General features: G+C 41.0%; 1 protein-coding gene across 3 annotated transcripts; it reads left to right on the plus strand.

The window, feature by feature from the left end:
- Window positions 1-7223: 7223 nt before the first annotated feature.
- On the plus strand, window positions 7224-16637 carry LOC130304336 (C-X-C motif chemokine 13-like). 3 transcript variants are annotated; one of them, XM_056551922.1, is made up of 5 exons: window positions 9786-9808; window positions 10135-10247; window positions 11635-11767; window positions 12378-12458; window positions 16262-16637. In XM_056551922.1, the coding sequence occupies exons 2-5, from the start codon at window positions 10193-10195 to the stop codon at window positions 16359-16361; spliced, it is 369 nt and encodes a 122-aa protein (XP_056407897.1). In that variant the 5' UTR covers window positions 9786-9808; window positions 10135-10192; the 3' UTR covers window positions 16362-16637. The 3 variants fall into 3 exon arrangements, with proteins under 3 accessions (XP_056407895.1, XP_056407897.1, XP_056407896.1); XM_056551921.1 differs by lacking the exon at window positions 9786-9808 and adding an exon at window positions 9846-9971; XM_056551920.1 differs by lacking the exons at window positions 9786-9808; window positions 10135-10247 and adding an exon at window positions 7224-7328.
- Window positions 16638-17826: the final 1189 nt, after the last annotated feature.

Here is a 17826-nt window from a genome sequence, read left to right on the forward strand (position 1 = left end):
ATAACATTTTTGCTTTTCACATCCCACTTTAATGAACATTTATCAAACACCTGTGGGGTGTTAAGGCTCACTGGACCCCTTGTTACGTGCCTTGAGGGGTGTAGTTTTTTGTTTTTTTTTGCTGATTTGGCACCATAGGGGCTTCCTAAATGCGACATGTCCCCAAATTTCAGCAAAATTTGCATATGTGACTCCTTCTCTTCTGAGAATTGTAGTGCACCCGCAGTGCACTTTACGTCCACACGGGGTATTTCCCTACTCAAAATTGTTACAAATGTTGGGGGGAACTTTCTCCTATTACCCCTTGTAAAGAAGTAAAATTTTGGGGAAAACCAGCATTTTAGTGAAAAAAAAAAAGATCCAAAAACACATCCAACTTTAACAAAAAGTTGTCAAACACCTGTGGGGTGTTAAGGCTCACTGTACCCCTTGTCACGTTGCTTGAGGGGTGTAGTTTCCAAAATAGTATGCCATGTGTTTTTTTTTTCTGCCCTGGCACCATAGGGGCTTCCAAAATGCGACATGCCCCCCAAAAAACACTTCAGCAAAATTTGCTTTCCAAAAGCCAAATGTGATTCCTTCTCTTCTGAGCATTGTAGTGCACCATGGGATATTTCCATTCTCAAAAAAGATGGGGTTACAAATTTTGGGGGGAATTTTCTCCTATTACCGCTTTTACAAAATGTAAAATTTGGGGGAAAACCAGCATTTTTGTGAAAAATACTAATAAAAATGTACACATCAAACTTTAACAAAAAGTTGTCAAACACCTGTGGGGTGTTAAGGCTCACTGTACCCCTTGTTACGTTGCTTGAGGGGTGTAGTTTCCAAAATAGTATGCCATGTGTTTTTTTTTTGTTTTTGTTTTTTTCTGTTCTGGCACCATAGGGGCTTTCTAAATGTGACATGCCCCCCAAAAACCATTTCAGCAAAATGTGCTTTTCAAAAGCCAAATGTGACTCTTCTGAGCATTGTAATGCACCTGGGGTGTTATGGCTCACTGTACCCCTTGTTACTTTTATTTTCTCCTCCTTACTTTTAAAAAATCATAACCCTTTCAATTTTGACCCTAAAAATCCATATGATGGCTAATTTTTTGCGCCACCAATTCTACTTTGTAATGACATCAGGCATTTTACCCAAAAATCTAAGGCTAAACAGAAAAAAAAAATAATTGTGTGACAAAATTGAAGAAAAAAAAAAAACATTTTGTAACTTTTGGGAGCTCCCGTTTCTACACAGTACATTTTTTGGTAAAAATGACACCTTATCTTCTGTAGGTCCATACCATTAAAATGATACTCTACTTATATAGGTTTGATTTTTTTCCTACTTCTGGAAAAAATGATAACTACATGCAGGAAAATTTATGTTTAAAATATGTTCTCCGACTCTGGACAGGTCTTAAAATGGACAGAGATGTCAGCAGAGAGCACTGTGCTCGTAATTCAGCAGAGAGCTCTGTGTTCCAAAAATGAAATAATTTCCTCTGTAGTATTCAGCAGATAATAAGTAAGGGAAGGATTAAGACTTTTTAATAGAAGTAATTTACAAATCTGTTTAACTTTCTGGCACCAGTTAATTAAAAAAAAAAAAGTTTTCCACCTGAGTACCCCTTTAACCCCTTAGGGACCCAGCCAATTTTCACTGTAGGACCCGGCCATTTTTTGAACATCTGAACACTTTAAGCATTAATAACTCTGGGATGCTTTTACCTTTCATTCTGATTCCGAGATTGTTTTTTCATGACATATTCTACTTTATGTTAGTGGTAAAATTTTGTCTATACTTGCATCGTTTCTTCGTGAAAAATTCCAAAATTTGATGAAAAAATAGCATTATTTTAACTTTGAAGCTCTCTGCTTATAAGGAAAATAAATATTCCAAATAAATTATATATTGATTCACATATACAACATGTCTACTTTATGGTTGCATCATAACGTTGACATGTTTTTACTTTTGGAAGAGATCAGAGGGCTTCAAAGTTCAGCAGCAATTTTCCAATTTTTCACAAAATTTTCAAAATCAAAGTTTTTCAGGGACCAGTTCTGTTTTGAAGTGTATTTGAAAGGCCTTCATATTAGAAATGCCCCACAAATGACCCCATTATAAAAACTGAACCCCTCAAAGTATTCAAAATGACATTCAAAAGGTTTGTTAACCCTTTAGGTGTTTCACAGTAATAGCAGCAAATTGAAGGAGAAAATTCAAAATCTTAATTTTTTACACTGGCATGTTCTTGTAGACACAGTTTTTGAATTTTTACAAGGGGTAAAAGGAGAGAAATCTTCCAAAAATGTGTAACCCAATTTTTCTCGAGTAAGGAAATACCTCATATGTGTATGTCAAGTGTTCGGCAGGCACAGTAGAGTGCTCAGAAGGGAAGGAGCGACAATGGGATTTTGGAGAGTGAGTTTTTTTGAAATGGTTTTTGTGGGGCATGTCGCATTTAGGAAGCCCCTATAGTGCCAGAACAGCAAAAAAAAAAACACACGGCATACTATTTTGGAAACGACACCCCTCAAGGCACGTAACAAGGGGTCCAGGGAGCCTTAACACCCCACAGGTGTTTCACGACTTTTTGTTAAAGTTGGATGTGTAAATGATTTTTTTTTTCCACTAAAATGATAGTTTTCCCCCAAATTTTTAATTTTTGCAAAGGATAATAGGACAAATTGCCCCCCAAAATTTGTAACCCCATCTCTTCTGAGTATGGAAATACCCCAAGTGTGGACGTCAAGTGCACTGCTGGCGCACTACAATGCTCAGAAGAGAAGGAGTCACATTTGGCTTTTGAAAAGCGAATTTTGCTGAATTGGTTTTTGGAGGGCATGTCGCATTTAGGAAGCCCCTATAGTGCCAGAACAGCAAAAAAAAAAAAATAAAAAAATAAAAAAAAAAAACACATGGCATACTATTTTGGAAACTACACCCCTCAAGGAACACAACAAGGGGTACAGTGAGCCTTAACACCTCACAGGTGTTTGACGACTTTTTGCTAAAGTCGGATGTGTAAATGAAAAAAAAAAATCACTAAAATGCTGGTTTTCCCCCAAATTTAACATTTTTAAAAGGGGTAATAGGAGAAAATGACCCCCAAAATTTGTAACCCCATTTCTTCTGAGTATGGAAATACCCAATGTGTGGATGTCAATTGCTCTGCTGGCGCACTACAATGCTCAGAAGAGAAGGAGCGCCATTGAGCTTTTGAAGACAGAATTTGGTTGGAATAGAAGTCGGGGGCCATGTGCGTATACAAAGCCCCCCTGTGGTGCCAGAACAGTGGACTCCCACGTGACCCCATTTTAGAAACAACACTCCTCACAGAATTTAATAAGGGGTGCAGTGAGTATTTACACCCCACTGGCGTTTGACAGATCTTTGTAACAGTGGGCTGTGCAAATGAAAAATTTAATTTTCACGGACCACTGTTCCAAAAATCTGTCAGACACCTGGGGGGGGGGGGGGGGGGGTAAATGCTCACTGTACGCCTTATTACATTACGTGAGGGGTGTAGTTTCCAAAATGGGGTCATATGTAGGGGGGGTCCATTGTTCTGGCTCTATGGGGGCTTTGTAAACACACGTAGCCTTCAATTCCGGACAAATTTTCTCTTCAAAATCCCAATGGTGCTCCTTCTCTTCTGATCATTGTAGTTCGCTCGCCGAGCACTTTACATCCACATATGGGGTATGCTCTTTCTCAGAAGAAATGGGGTTACAAATGTTGGGGGGCTTTTTTACAATTTTTCCTTGTGAAAATGAAAACTTTTGGGTAACACTAGCATTTTAGCGAAAAAAAAATATTTTTTTCATTTTCCCACCCAAATTTAATGAAAATTCGTCTAACACCTGTGGGGTGTTAAGGCGCACTATACCCCTTGTTACGTTCCGTGAGTGGTGTAGTTTCCAAAATGGGGTCACGTGTGGGTATTTCTTTTTTTGCGTTTATGTCAGAACCGCTGTAAAATCAGCCACCCCTGTGCAAATCACCAATTTAGGCTTCAAATGTACATAGTGCGCTCTCACTCCTGAGCCTTGTTGTGTGCCCGCAGAGCATTTTACGCCCACATATGGGGTATTTCCATACTCAGGAAAGATTGCGTTACAAATTTTGGGGGTCTTTTTTTCCTTTTAACACTTGTGAAAATAAAAAGTATGGGGCAACACCAGCATGTCAGTGTAAAATGTTTTATTTTTTTACACTAACAGGCTGGTGTAGCCCCCAACTTTTCCTTTTCATAAGGGGTAAAAGGAGAAAAAGCCCCCAAAATTTGTAACGCAATTTCGTCCGAGTACGGAAATACCCCATATGTGGCCCTAAACTGTTTCCTTCAAATACGACAGGGCTCTGAAGTGAGAGAGCACCATGCGCATTTGAGGACTAAATTAGGGATTGCATAGGGGTGGACGTAGGGGTATTCTACGCCAGTGATTCCCAAACAGGGTGTCTCCAGCTGTTGCTAAACTCCCAGCATGCCTGGACAGTCAGTGGCTGTCCGGAAATGCTGGGAGTTGTTGTTTTGCAACAGCTGGAGGCTCCGTTTTGGAAACACTGCTGTACAATACGTTTTTCATTTTTATTGGGGGGGGGGACCGTGTAAGGGGGTGTTTATGTAGTGTTTTACCCTTTATTATGTGGTAGTGTAGTGTAGTGTTTTTAGGGTACATTCACACGGGTGCAGGTTTACAGTGAGCTTCCCGCTAAAAATTTGCGCTGCGGCGAAAAATTTGCCACAGCTCATACTTGAAGCAGGAAACTTACTGTAAACCTTCCTGTGTGAATGTACCCTGTACATTCACATGTGGGGCAAACCTCCAGCTGTTTCAAAACTACAACTCCCAGCATGTACTGACAGACCGTGCATGCTGGGAGTTGTAGTTTTGCAAGAGATGGAGGCACACTGGTTGGAAAACCTTCAGTTAAGTTCTGTTACCTAACTCAGTATTTTCCAACCAGTGTGCCTATAGCTGTTGCAAAACTACAACTCCCCGCATGTACTGATCGCCGAAGGGCATGCTGGGAGATCTAGTTATGCAACAGCTAGAGGTACGCAACTACAACTCCCAGCATGCCGAGACAGCTGTTTCGGCATGCTTGGATTTGCAGTTTTGCAACATCTGGAGGGCTACAGATAGAGACCACTGCACTGTGATCTCCAAACTGTGGACCTCCAGATGTTGCACAACTACAAATCCTAGCATGCACAGACAGCATACTGCTTTGCGGGCATGCTAGGAGTTGTAGTTTTGCAAGATCTAGAGTGCTACAGTATAGAGATCACTGTGCAGTGGTCTCTAAACTATAGACCTCCAGCTGTTGCAAAACTGCAAATCCCAGCATGCCCAAACAGCTGTCTGGGCATGCTGGGAGTTGTCGTTTTGCAACATCTGGAAAGCTACAGTCTCAGACTGTAGCCCTCTAGATGTTGCTAGGCAACTTACCAGCTTCCGTCGGATCCAGGGAGCCGTCCTCTTCTGCCGCACGACATCGCCACCCGCGCCGATCACCGCAGCCGATCCCGTCCTGCAGCTTCCACCGACGGGTAAGTGGATCTTCGGTGTCCGGTCCCCTTCGGTTCCCCGTTCTGCCCCACCTATTGTGGGTGGGCAGAACGGGGAAAACTAAAGTAAACCCCCCCACCCCCGATCTGCTATTGGTGATCGTGTCTAGACCACCAATAGCTGGTATAGGAGGGGTGGCACCTCTGCCACCTCACTCCTATCGCTACAGGGGGATCATAGGGGTCTTAGACAACCTCGATCCCCCTTATATTCCGGGTCACCGGGTCACCATAGACCCGTATGACCCGGAATCGGCGCAAATCGCAAGTGTGAATTCACTTGCGATTTGCGCCGATCGCCGACATGGGGGGGGGTCTGATGACCCCCCTGGGCATTTTCACGGGGTGCCTGCTGATCGATATCAGCAGTCACCCCAGTCCGGTCCCCGCCCAGCGCGGACCGAAATTCCCACGGGCGTACAAGTACGCCCTGGGTCCTTAAGACCCAGGTATAGAAGGCGTATCCATACGCCCTAGGTCCTGTACGGGTTAAGTGGCCCAGACAAAACCCTGACTTGTACCAAATAAACCTCTCTGGAGAGACCTGAAAATAGCTGTCCACCGATGGTCCCCAACCAACCTTACGGAACTTGATAGGATCTGCAGAGAAGAATTGTAGAAAATCCTCAAATCCAGGTGTGCAAACCTTGTCACATGAAAAAGACTGTAACATGGAGATTGTAACCAGTCAAAGGTGCTTCAACCAAGTACCAAATGAAGGGTCTGAATAGTTATTTCAAAGCAATATTTGATTATATCCTTTTAAATAAATTAGAAAAGATTTCTAACATTCTGTTTTTACTTTGTCCTTATGAGGTATTAAAGGGGTACTCCGGTGGAAACCTTTTTTTTTTAAATCAACTATTGCCAGAAAGTTAAATAGATTTGTAAATTACTTCTATTAAAAATCTTAATCCTTCCAGTACTTATTAGCTGCTGAATACTACAGAGGAAATTCTTTTCTTTTTGGAACACAGAGCTCTCTGCTGACATCACGAGCACAGTGCTCTCTGCTGACATCTCTGTCCATTTTAGGAACTGACCAAAGCAGCACATGTTTGCTATGGGGATTTTCTCCTACTCTGGACAGTTCTTAAAATGGACAGAGATGTCAACAGAGAGCTCTGTGTTCCGAAAATAATTTCCTCTGTAGTATTCAGTAGCTAATAAGTACTGGAAGGATTAAGATTTTTTAATAGAATTAAATTACAAATCTGTTTAACTTTCTGACACCAGTTGACTTAAAAAAAAAGTTTTCCACCGGAGTACCCCTTAAAGTGCAGAATGATGAAGAAAAACTTGATTATTTTTTATTCCATATTAACAGAAAAGTGCAACATGTGAAAAAGGTGAAAGGGTCTGAAAACGTTTAGAATTCATTGTACCTGGGAAAGTGAGCTAGAATGATATTTGAAATAATACAAACAGGAACCCTCTAAAAAAAAACTCAGAAAAAATCACATTTACTGGAAGTTTGGGCATCCTTCTTTTTTTATTTTAGTGATAGAAAAAATGTTATTGATTGAAAAAATTGTGGTGCTTTGGATGCTGGTTTAGCATATTTTGAAAAGTTGGTGCAATATTTTACATACAAGCTTCCTCATTTTGGGGAATAAAAAGAAGGGACCTATGTAGAGCAGGGTCACAGAGCAAAAGAGCTGGGATCAAGGGACATCAGTTACAGAAGACTTGAAAATGAGAGGGAAAATGTTGGCTGCAATTTACCTGCTGTGCCTCCTGTTCTGGATTCAAGATGTAGCCGGTAAGTAGGTCATACATTTTCTTTAAACATCTGCTTTTCTATAATTTTACAGGATGACAGTAAAGTATAATTTCCAATTTCAGAGAGAATTATGTTAGGTCTGCACACAGACTGCAGCACTTGAATATAAATATGTTATATTGCACACTGCCTTGCATAAGTCTTCACACCCCAATGGCCTTTTCTACATTGTGTCATAGCTTATGTCACAATAATATTTGCACTTTCAAAGTACTGTGCAGGTTCTGTTAATAAAATGGTAAAGGTCTATTTAAAGAGTGCCTGTCATCAAACCATATTTTCTAAACTAACTCAGATTATATTTCCTAACTACTCCTAACACCCCTCCTGAACTTAAAAAAAAGTTTCTGAGCTTCAAAAAGCTCTGTATCATCCCTTTCCCCTTGCTCACATTGTGTGAGCTCCCGGCAGGAGAAAGTGGGCATTCCCCAGCAGGTGCTACGTCACTGAAGTCAGCAATAGTTGTGCCTCGCCATGTCCGGCACTCACTTCCTGAGTTTGGTCTCCTGCCAGGGCGGGAGGAGACCAAACTAATTGTTTGACTTGTGCAGGGAACAGAACAGAGCCACCTAGTGGCTGTTTTTTCAATCTCATTAAAAACATAGAAAAGGTTAAGAACTTTAACAGCAAGTAAAGAGAAAATTGTCTTATAATTACATAAGGAACAATATATTAAAAAGTTAGTTTGGTGACAGGTACTCTTCAAGTTTAAAGTTCAAGGGGGTGAATACTTATACAAAGCACTGTATGTATTACTCTTTTTTTTATCTTGTACATGATCACATCAAGACAGGTGGACACATAAACAGTAATATGTTTCAGTTGGGAATTACAACCTTAGTCTTATAATATGTGTACCAGGTATTGAAATATCTCCAGCCGTATGTTTGGGAACATACATTTCCCATTGATTTGCATGGGACTTTAAACAAAAACCCTGACCCTCACAAAGGGGGGTAGGTAAGGGTTAAATTAACTATCCTATATTTTAAGTTGACATATAAGTAACATGTGACCAAGTATTATCGAAGTCTCTCGAGCTGTTTGGAAGTTATGCATTAACATATATTTCCCATAGACTTGTATGGGTCTTTAAACAAAAACCCTGACCCTGGCAAATGGGGATGAGTATGTTTGTTGTTGACATATAAGTAACATGTGTGACAAGTTTCATGTTAATATCTTTAGCCGTTTGGACGTTTTTGTGAAACATGCATACACACATACATTGAGTTTTATATATATAGACTAGCTGAGTACCTGGCATTGCCTGGTTTTTCCTTCCTAATCCTTGTTGGAGAGGAAAATCAACAAAGGAGGAAGCTTTTGACTTCACATCCTGTCCTCATATATTGTTGTCATATCCCAACCCCATATGCCATCCTCATATCTCAACCTCATATTCCGTCCTCATATCCCATCCTCATATCCCATCATCATATCTCGACCTCATATCCTGACCTCCTATCCCATCCTAATGTCTCGACCTCATATCCCGTCCTCCTATCCCATCCTCCTATCCCGACCTCATATCCCGTCCTCATATCCTGACCTCCTATCCCAACCTCCTGTCCCCCTCTCCCGTCCTCCTGTCCCGTCCTCATGTCCCGACCTCCTATCTCAACCTCATTTCCGTCCTCCTATCTCGACATCATATCCCATCCCCATATCCCGACCCCATATCCCGTCCTGTCTTTGTGAGATAGGGTGTGGCTTGCAAACCGGACCAACACATTCACCGGGAGATGCAGAGCGGAGCTTGTGGAGTAAGGTACTGGAAGTCCCATATACTTGCATGGGACTTAAAACAAAAACCCATTTTTTATATAAGGGTGTAGGTAAGGGTTAATTTAACTATTATATCTTTTATTTTACATATAAGTCATATGTGTACCAGGTATTATTAAAATATCTCCAGCCATACGGAAGTTATGTGGGAACATTAATTTCCCATTGATTTGCATGGGACTTTAAACAAAAACCCAGACCCTCACAAATGGGGGTAGTTAAGGGTTAAATCAACTATCCTATATTTTAAGTGGACATAAGTAACATGTGACCAGGTATTATCGAAATATCTCCAGCCGTTTGGAAGTTATGCAGTAACATATATTTCACATAGACTTGTATGGGACTTTAAACAAAAATCCTGACCCTGGCAAATGGGGGTGGGTAAGGGTTAAATTACCTATCCTATGTTTGTTGTAGAAATATAAGTAACATGTGTGCCAAGTTTCATGTTAATATCTTTATCTGTTTGGACGTGATGCTGGAACATGCACACACAAACACACACACATTGGGGGAGATTTATCAAAACCTGTGCAGAGGAAAAGTTGCCCAGTTGCCCATAGCAACCAATCAGATCGCTTCTTTAATTTTGCAGAGGCCTTGTTAAAAATGAAAGAAGCAAGCTGATTGGTTGCTATGGGCAACTGGGCAACTTTTCCTCTGCACAGGTGTTGATAAATTTCCCACATTGAGTTTTATATATATAGATATTTGTGTGTGTGTGTGTGTGTGTGTGTATGTATGTTCCATCATCACGTCCAAATGGCTAAAGATATTAACATGAAACTTGGCACACATGTTACTTATATGTCAACAACAAACATAGGATAGGTGATTTAACCCTTTCTCACCCCCATTTGCATGGGTCGGGGTTTTTGTTTAAAGTCCCATGCAAGTCTATGGGAAATATATGTTACTGTATAACCTCCAAAAGGCTGGAGATATTTCGATAATACTTGGTCACATGTTACTTATATGTCCACTTAAAATATAGGATACAGTCCCAAACAGAAAGAGCCCGGCACCGCTACTCCGCAATCCATTAATCCGCTATGCTCTTCTCCAATAAAAAGACCTTCCCGATGCTCACATCAAAACAGCGCAAATGTAAGTCCCAAATAAACAGAAAAAAGTTATGGAGCACTCACCAGGTCGTTCGGGGTCATCAAGCTTCTTTTATTAGATTTAGCTTGGCGGCATGCAAACATGTAAGGGAGAGCGGACGGAACAAGGTGGGTGGGGGAGAGGGTTGGGTGACGGTCCATATTGCGCACACAGTGCTTCCTCAGGCCCCAGATAGATATAGGATAGTTAATTTAACCCTTAACTACCCCCATTTGTGAGGGTCAGGGTTTTTGTTTAAAGTCCCATGCAAATCAATGGAAAATGTATGTTCCCACATAACTTCCGTATGGCTGGAGATATTTCAGTAATATCTGGTACACATATTACAGGTCGGTATAGGAGGTCGGGATAGGAGGTCCGGATATGAGGACGGGATATGAGGACAGGATATGAGGTCGGGATAGGAAGTCGGGATAGGAGGTCAGGATGGGAGGTCAGGATAGGAGGTCAAGATATTAGGACGGGAAAGGAGGACGGGATAGGAGGTCGGGATAGGAGGTTGAGGTAGGAGGTCGGGAAAGGAGGACGGGAAAGGAGGTCGGGATAGGAGGTTGAGGTAGGAGGTCGAGATTGGAGGTCGGGATATGAGGATGGGATAGGAGGTCGGGATAGGAGGTCGAGATAGAAGGACGGCATAGGAGGACGGCATAGGAGGTCGGGATAGGAGGTCGGGATAGGAGGTCGAGATAGGAGGTCGAGATAGGAGGTCGGGAAAGGAGGTCGGGATAGGAGGTCGGGATAGGAGGTCAAGGTAGGAGGTCGAGATAGGAGGTCAGGATATGAGGTCGGGATATGAGGACGGGATAGGAGGTCAGGATAGGAGGTCGAGATAGGAGGTCAAGAAAGGAGGTCGAGATAGGAGGTCAGGATAGGAGGACCGGATAGGAGGTCGAGATAGGAGGTCGAGATAGGAGGACGGGATAGGAGGACGGGATAGGAGGTCAGGATAGGAGGTCAGGATAGGAGGCCGTGATAGGAGATCGGGATAGGAAGACGGGATAGGAGGTCAGGATAGGAGGGCGGGATAGGAGGTCGGGATATGACAACAATATATGAGGACGGGATATGAAGTCAAAAGCTTCCTCCTTTGTTTATTTTTGTTTATTTTCCTCCCCAACAAGGATAAGGAAGGAAAAACTGGGCAACACTAGGTACTTAGCTAGTATATAGATAAGAGATACCTGAAAAATCCAGTAGAATTCTGAATTTCTTCTTTTCCCCAAGTGCTTCTCACTACTGTACAACATCTCTATTTTTCAGGTTGTTTAGGGTCATGTGTATACACTCATATTTGTATGTTTAAGTAATATGTTAGTTTTTTCTGCCACGTATTTTTACAATAAAAAAAAATATTCACGTATGTTTTCAGGTGGACAGATAGAACACAGACTGCCAGGTTCTAAATGTAAGTGTCGTAAAGTAACATCAAATCCAGTAAAGAAGTCTATAATATGGAGGGTTGTAGTAAAATCTCCAGTTGATTGTCCAGTGACAGAGATTATGTAAGTATAAAATAGTATAAATATTATATAATATATTTGTAAATTATCAACAGTATATGTAAAACAGTAACAAAAGTTACATTCAGCTAAAGTTTAGAATTTTTCTTTGTTCAGTTAATGCCTTACAACTCCAAAATCCCCTTGAACTAATCTTCTCCAGGTGTAGATAATAAACTAATCTCAAATGTGTTGTGTCCATGGACAATATATAGGTAAAGCACATGGTTTTTATGTGCGTCACTCTTCTCCGTGGTTGGTGTAGGAATTTTTAACAGGATAAGGCTCTGCGTAGATGACAATATTATAGCTCATTGCATCAGTTGTAGACAATACATTTAGAAGCAAGCAGAAGGGTAAATTGAAGCTTTCAGGCCCAATGATAAATTATATTATGTGACAGAGGGGCCTTTGTGGTTGTTCTTGTCTCTGACACAACCATAAGCCCAAAGATGATATATGAGCCCAACGAGAGGAAGTGTGGTGCCTGTGTATATCTTTCAAGTTTGTTTTATTATTTTTATTATTATTGTTATTATTATATCTTAATAATGCTATGAAAATAAATACAAGATTGGTAAAGCAGAATAATATTATTATTATTTTTTCCTAGCATACAAACAAAAACAAAGAGGTATATATGCATTGATCCAAATGCAGAATGGTTTGAAAACATGTTCCCTCAATTAATAAGGTACGTACACAGGTTATCCCACTACTAACAGACCCTGTATAATAATCATTGTTGAACATTCATTGTTAAATAATATAATATACTATTTGATATAATAATAAAAAAAAGTATGAATTATGCTCTGTAGGCAAAAAACATACTGGCAGGGAATTGCAGATAATTTTTTCCAGTAATGTCCATTGTGTTATAGGTGAATATTTGTAAAAGTAAAATAAATTATACATAATTGCACCTGTCAGGTGAGTCTAATGACTGTCAGTGTTTCTAAAGGCTCCCAGCAATTGGCCAAATAGGCCAATCTAATTTCTTAACCCTTTTCCACCCGGGCGATACGTTAAAGGGGTACTCCTCCTCTAGACATCTTATCCCCCTATGTAAAGGATAGAGGATAAGATGTCTGATCACGGGGGTCCCGCCGCAGGGGACCCCCACGATCTCTCCTGCTGCACCCCCGTACATCAGCAGCCTGGAGCTATGTTTTCTCCGTGGCTGATGACTGGCGATACAGGGGACAGGGCATAGTGATGTCACGACCCCGCCCCCCTCAATGTAAGCCTATGGGAGGGGGAATGACAGCTGCCACAGTGTCAACCAGTCAAGAGCCAGTGTTGCCATGGAGAAGAGCATAAAACTGTAGCCGCTACAGCCACATCATCAGAGGACTCCCTTACCCCATCTGGACAGGCACCAAGGTTATCTTCCTCCTGGAGACCCTGGTAGAACATATCCTATATAATATCTCCTCTAAGATAGAGGCCTAGTTTCGGATTCCTCACTGCAGCAGACGGTACCTACTTGTATAACAATCCGCTGAATCAGAGCTCATTGTTAGAGAAATACCGTACATAGGCTGTCTACTACTGGATTATAATAGGACTAGTGTTGCTCGCGAATATTCGCATTGCAAATTTTATTTGCGAATATCGCATATTCGCGAACATTTGCGAATATAGCACTATATATTCGTAATTACATTATTTTTTGTAAATTTTTTTTTCACAGTAAACATCACAGTGATCATCCCTATCTGCTTCCAGCTTGTGTGGTGTAAAGAAGGCTCTAATACTACTGTGTGAGACTGGCGCGCGAATTTTCGCATATGCGAAAATGTGCATATGCAAATTTTCGCATTTGCGAATTTTCAGTTATGCAAATTTTTTATGCTAATTTTCGCATATACGAATTTTTTCGCATATGCGAAAATAAACCGCGAATATTACGAGTATGCGAATATATGACGAATATTCGTCCATATATTCGCGAAATATCGCGAATTCGAATATGGCCTATGCCACTCAACACTAAATAGGACCACCAAGTACATGAACATGCACCTAGGGTCTCTTCATCTGAATATACCTGATACTTACTAGCACCTCCTTGTCTTATAAGTTGACATTTTGTTCTGTGAGTTGAGTGACGGGAGTCTACAGTATACTTGCTCCCTCTGCACTAGTCCCTGAGGAGTTGTGCCGCTTGGTTGTTTGACACAACGAAACGTGTTGGAATTTGCTTCACAGACTAGCATTGTCTTGTAATCACTGTACAGATTGTATCATGTGTTTGCAAATTCTATAACTCACTGTATGTGCAATTGGAGATTATACCAACCAGCAACTTAACGTATTATGGTCTCTATACCTGTATTGTATCTGGCACCTTCCCTTATCCTTTCTACATAGGGAGAGGTAGGACGTTCCAGATAAAGGTGGCATTTTCTAAAAAAGCCTCTCTTCAGTAACAGGCAGGGGGTCTATACGGACCAAGCAGGGTCAGTATATATGGGCCTTTGTGATTGGTCCAGTATCCAGGGCCAGTTGTGTTGGATTATAACAGAATTATGTATTATCTAAGTATCTTTTACCTATTTTTGGTCATGTTCCTATTTTAATGTACATAAATAAAAGCTAATTTTTAAGGCCTAAGTGTTCCTTTTCCTATACAAGCGCTTAGCTGACACATAGGTCTACACATTACAGATACTCACCTATTAGATTATTTTCAACCCTCCATTAGCATAATAATGAAGGGAGCGGGCCAACAGGGCTTATGTGGGAGACAGGGGAACTCAGCCGGCCAGCTCCCCACCTAAAATGTGCGCTGAGGCGCATTAGGAATGAAACTATTTACAAGAAGAATGCAGCACCTAGTGAACGTATTTCAATGAGTAACCCCTCATTTTACACCTATTCACCTGCACTATAACCCTGTATATTGGGTTTAGTGTGGTGAACAAGCTATCAGATTCTCTTTAACCCCTTAAGGACTCAGCCCATTTTGGCCTTAAGGACTCAGACAATTTAATTTTTACGTTTTCATTTTTTCCTCCTCGCCTTCTAAAAATCATAACTCTTTTATATTTTCATCCACAGACTAGTATGAGGGCTTGTTTTTTGCGCGACCAGTTGTCCTTTGTAATGACATCACTCATTATATCATAAAATGTATGGCGCAACCAAAAAACACTATTTTTGTGGGGAAATTAAAACGAAAAACGCAATTTTGCTAATTTTGGAAGGTTTTGTTTTCACGCCGTACAATTTCTGGTAAAAATGACATGTGTTCTTTATTCTGAGGGTCAATACGATTAAAATGATACCCATTATTATATACTTTTATATTATTGTTGCGCTTAAAAAAAATCACAAACTTTTTAACCAAATTAGTACGTTTAAAATCCCTTTATTTTGATGACCTATAACTTTTTTATTTTTCCGTATAAGCGGCGGTATGGGGGCTCATTTTTTGCGCCATGATCTGTACTTTTTTTTGATACCACATTTGTATATAAAAAACTTTTAATACATTTTTTAAAAAATTTTTTTTAATAAAATGTATTAAAAAAGTAGGAATTTTGGACTTTTTTAATTTTTTTTCGTTCACGCCGTTAACCGTACGGGATCATTAACATTTTATTTTAATAGTTCGGACATTTACGCACGCGGCGATACCAAATATGTCTATAAAAAATGTTTTTTACGCTTTTTGGGGGTAAAATAGGAAAAAACGGACGTTTTACTTTTTTATTGGGGGAGGGGATTTTTCACTTTTTTTTTACTTTTACATTTTTTTACATTTTTTTTTACACTTGAATAGTCCCCATAGGGGACTATTCATAGCAATACCATGATTGCTAATACTGATCTGTTCTATGTATAGGACATAGAACAGATCAGTGTTTTCGGTCATCTCCTGCTCTGGTCTGCTCGATCACAGACCAGAGCAGGAGACGCCGGGAGCCGCACGGAGGAAGGAGAGGGGACCTCCGTGCGGCGTTATGAATGATCGGATCCCCGCAGCAGCGCTGCGGGCGATCCGATCGTTCATTTTAATCGCGAACTGCCGCAGATGCCGGGATCTGTATTGATCCCGGCACCTGAGGGGTTAATGGCGGACGCCCGCGAGATCGCGGGCGTGGGCCATTGCCGGCGGGTCCCTGGCTGCGATCAGCAGCCGGGATCAGCCGCGCATGACACGGGCATCGCTCCGATGCCCGCGGTTATGCTTAGGACGTAAATGTACGTCCTGGTGCGTTAAGTACCACCTCACCAGGACGTACATTTACGTCCTGCGTCCTTAAGGGGTTAATAATAGTAAAATTTTTATTTTTGGGGTTGGACACAGGTCTTCTATAAGTCTGTTGTCACAAGTTAAAACACAGAAATCATTTCACTAAATCACTCAAAATAGCCAAATTGGTCGACCAACCACTTTGTATTTGGCCTAATTATTATTTCCTACCTATATGTTAATAAGACATACGACCTTCAATAATTTCTTTGAATTTTTTTCCCAATTTGCAGAAATCTTAAAGAAAGGACAGAAAAAATTAAGAAAGACTTGCAAGACCAGGACAGAACATACCCAAATAACAGTGACATTTCATCAACAAGCAAGAAATAGAGCCAAGCTATATGTCTGCGAACAACAAGTATTATTGGAGGCATCTCTGTATATGGGATAGCTAATACCAGCATGAAAGTTATTGACAGCTTTAATTGTTTGCTTACTTTCTTAGTTATTCCTGCAATGATAGTCAGTTATCCATACATACTCCATTTCCATTTCACACTTCCCAGGAAGCACTTATAAGTATTTTAAAAAACAACAAGATTATAGCATAACAATATATTTTAACTATTTTAGTCTGCAGTGTACAAATTCAATAAAGCTTTTCCTTTCACATGTTCTTTTGTGGTGCTTTTTCATGCCTCAAAATTCAGAGCTCTTTTCTAAACTTAAACATGTAGGCATTTCAACATACACAGGCATTTCTATCAATTTAACCCCTTAAGGACACAGCCTATTTTAGCCTTAAAGAAGTACTCCGCCCCTAGACATCTTATCCTCTATCCAAAGGATAGGGGATAAGATGTCTGATCGCGGGGGCCCGACGCTATGGACCCCTACGATCTCTCCTGCAGCACCCTGTGTCATCTGCTACATGGAGCGAACTTTGTCTCATGCCTGATGATGGGAGATACAGGGGCCTGAGTATCGTGAGGTCACGGCCCCACCCCCTCAATGCAAGTCTATGGGAGAGGGTGTGGTAACCGTCACGCCAACTCCCATAGACTTGTATTGAGGGGGCAGGGCATGATGTCAGTGGCAGGACCTCCACGATCCGACATCTTATCCCCTACCCTTTGAATAGGGGATAAGATGTCTAGGGGCGGAGTACCCCTTTAACTCCTTAAGGAGAAAGCCCATTTTCCCCTTAATGACCAGAGCGTTTTTAGCAAGTCGTACCACTGTAACTTTAAGCATTAATAACTCTGGAATGCTTTTAGTTTTCATTCTGATTCTGAGATTGTTTATTCGTGACATATGCGTTAATTTTTAACGTAAATTTGTTTTCCCTTAGTCCTAACAGCAGCACAAGTGGGGGGTGTTCTGCCCCTGTGAAGCTGGCAGGACGGTGGAATTTTTAATTCCGCCCAAGTAATTAAAGACTTAATTAGACCCCCATACAAGGCCTCCTCCCTTAGGCCACATTGCTTAATAACAAGTAAAACAAAACAATTCGGGCGGGAAAATTTGTGTGCTGCTGTTAGGAATAAGGGAAAACAAATTTACGTTAAAAATTAACGCTTCCCTTACGTCCTAACCAGCAGCACAAGTGGGGACTTAGCGAGTAACAACACAAATAGGGAGGGACTACGGCAGAGTGGAACTTAGGATTGATTGCCCAAAGGCCAACTCTTCCAAACATTTGGCATTAACCCTGTAATGAATAATAAATGTATTATGCGTGCTCCAGGAGGCAGCAGCGCAGATTTGTTCTAGAGGAACAGCTTTTCTTTCTGCAAAGGAAGTGGAGACTGCCCTAGTGGAATGGGCAGTGACAAAGGCAGGAGGAACTAACTCC

Source organism: Hyla sarda, chromosome 1 (assembly GCF_029499605.1).
Source record: "Hyla sarda isolate aHylSar1 chromosome 1, aHylSar1.hap1, whole genome shotgun sequence".
Lineage (NCBI taxonomy): Eukaryota > Metazoa > Chordata > Amphibia > Anura > Hylidae > Hyla > Hyla sarda.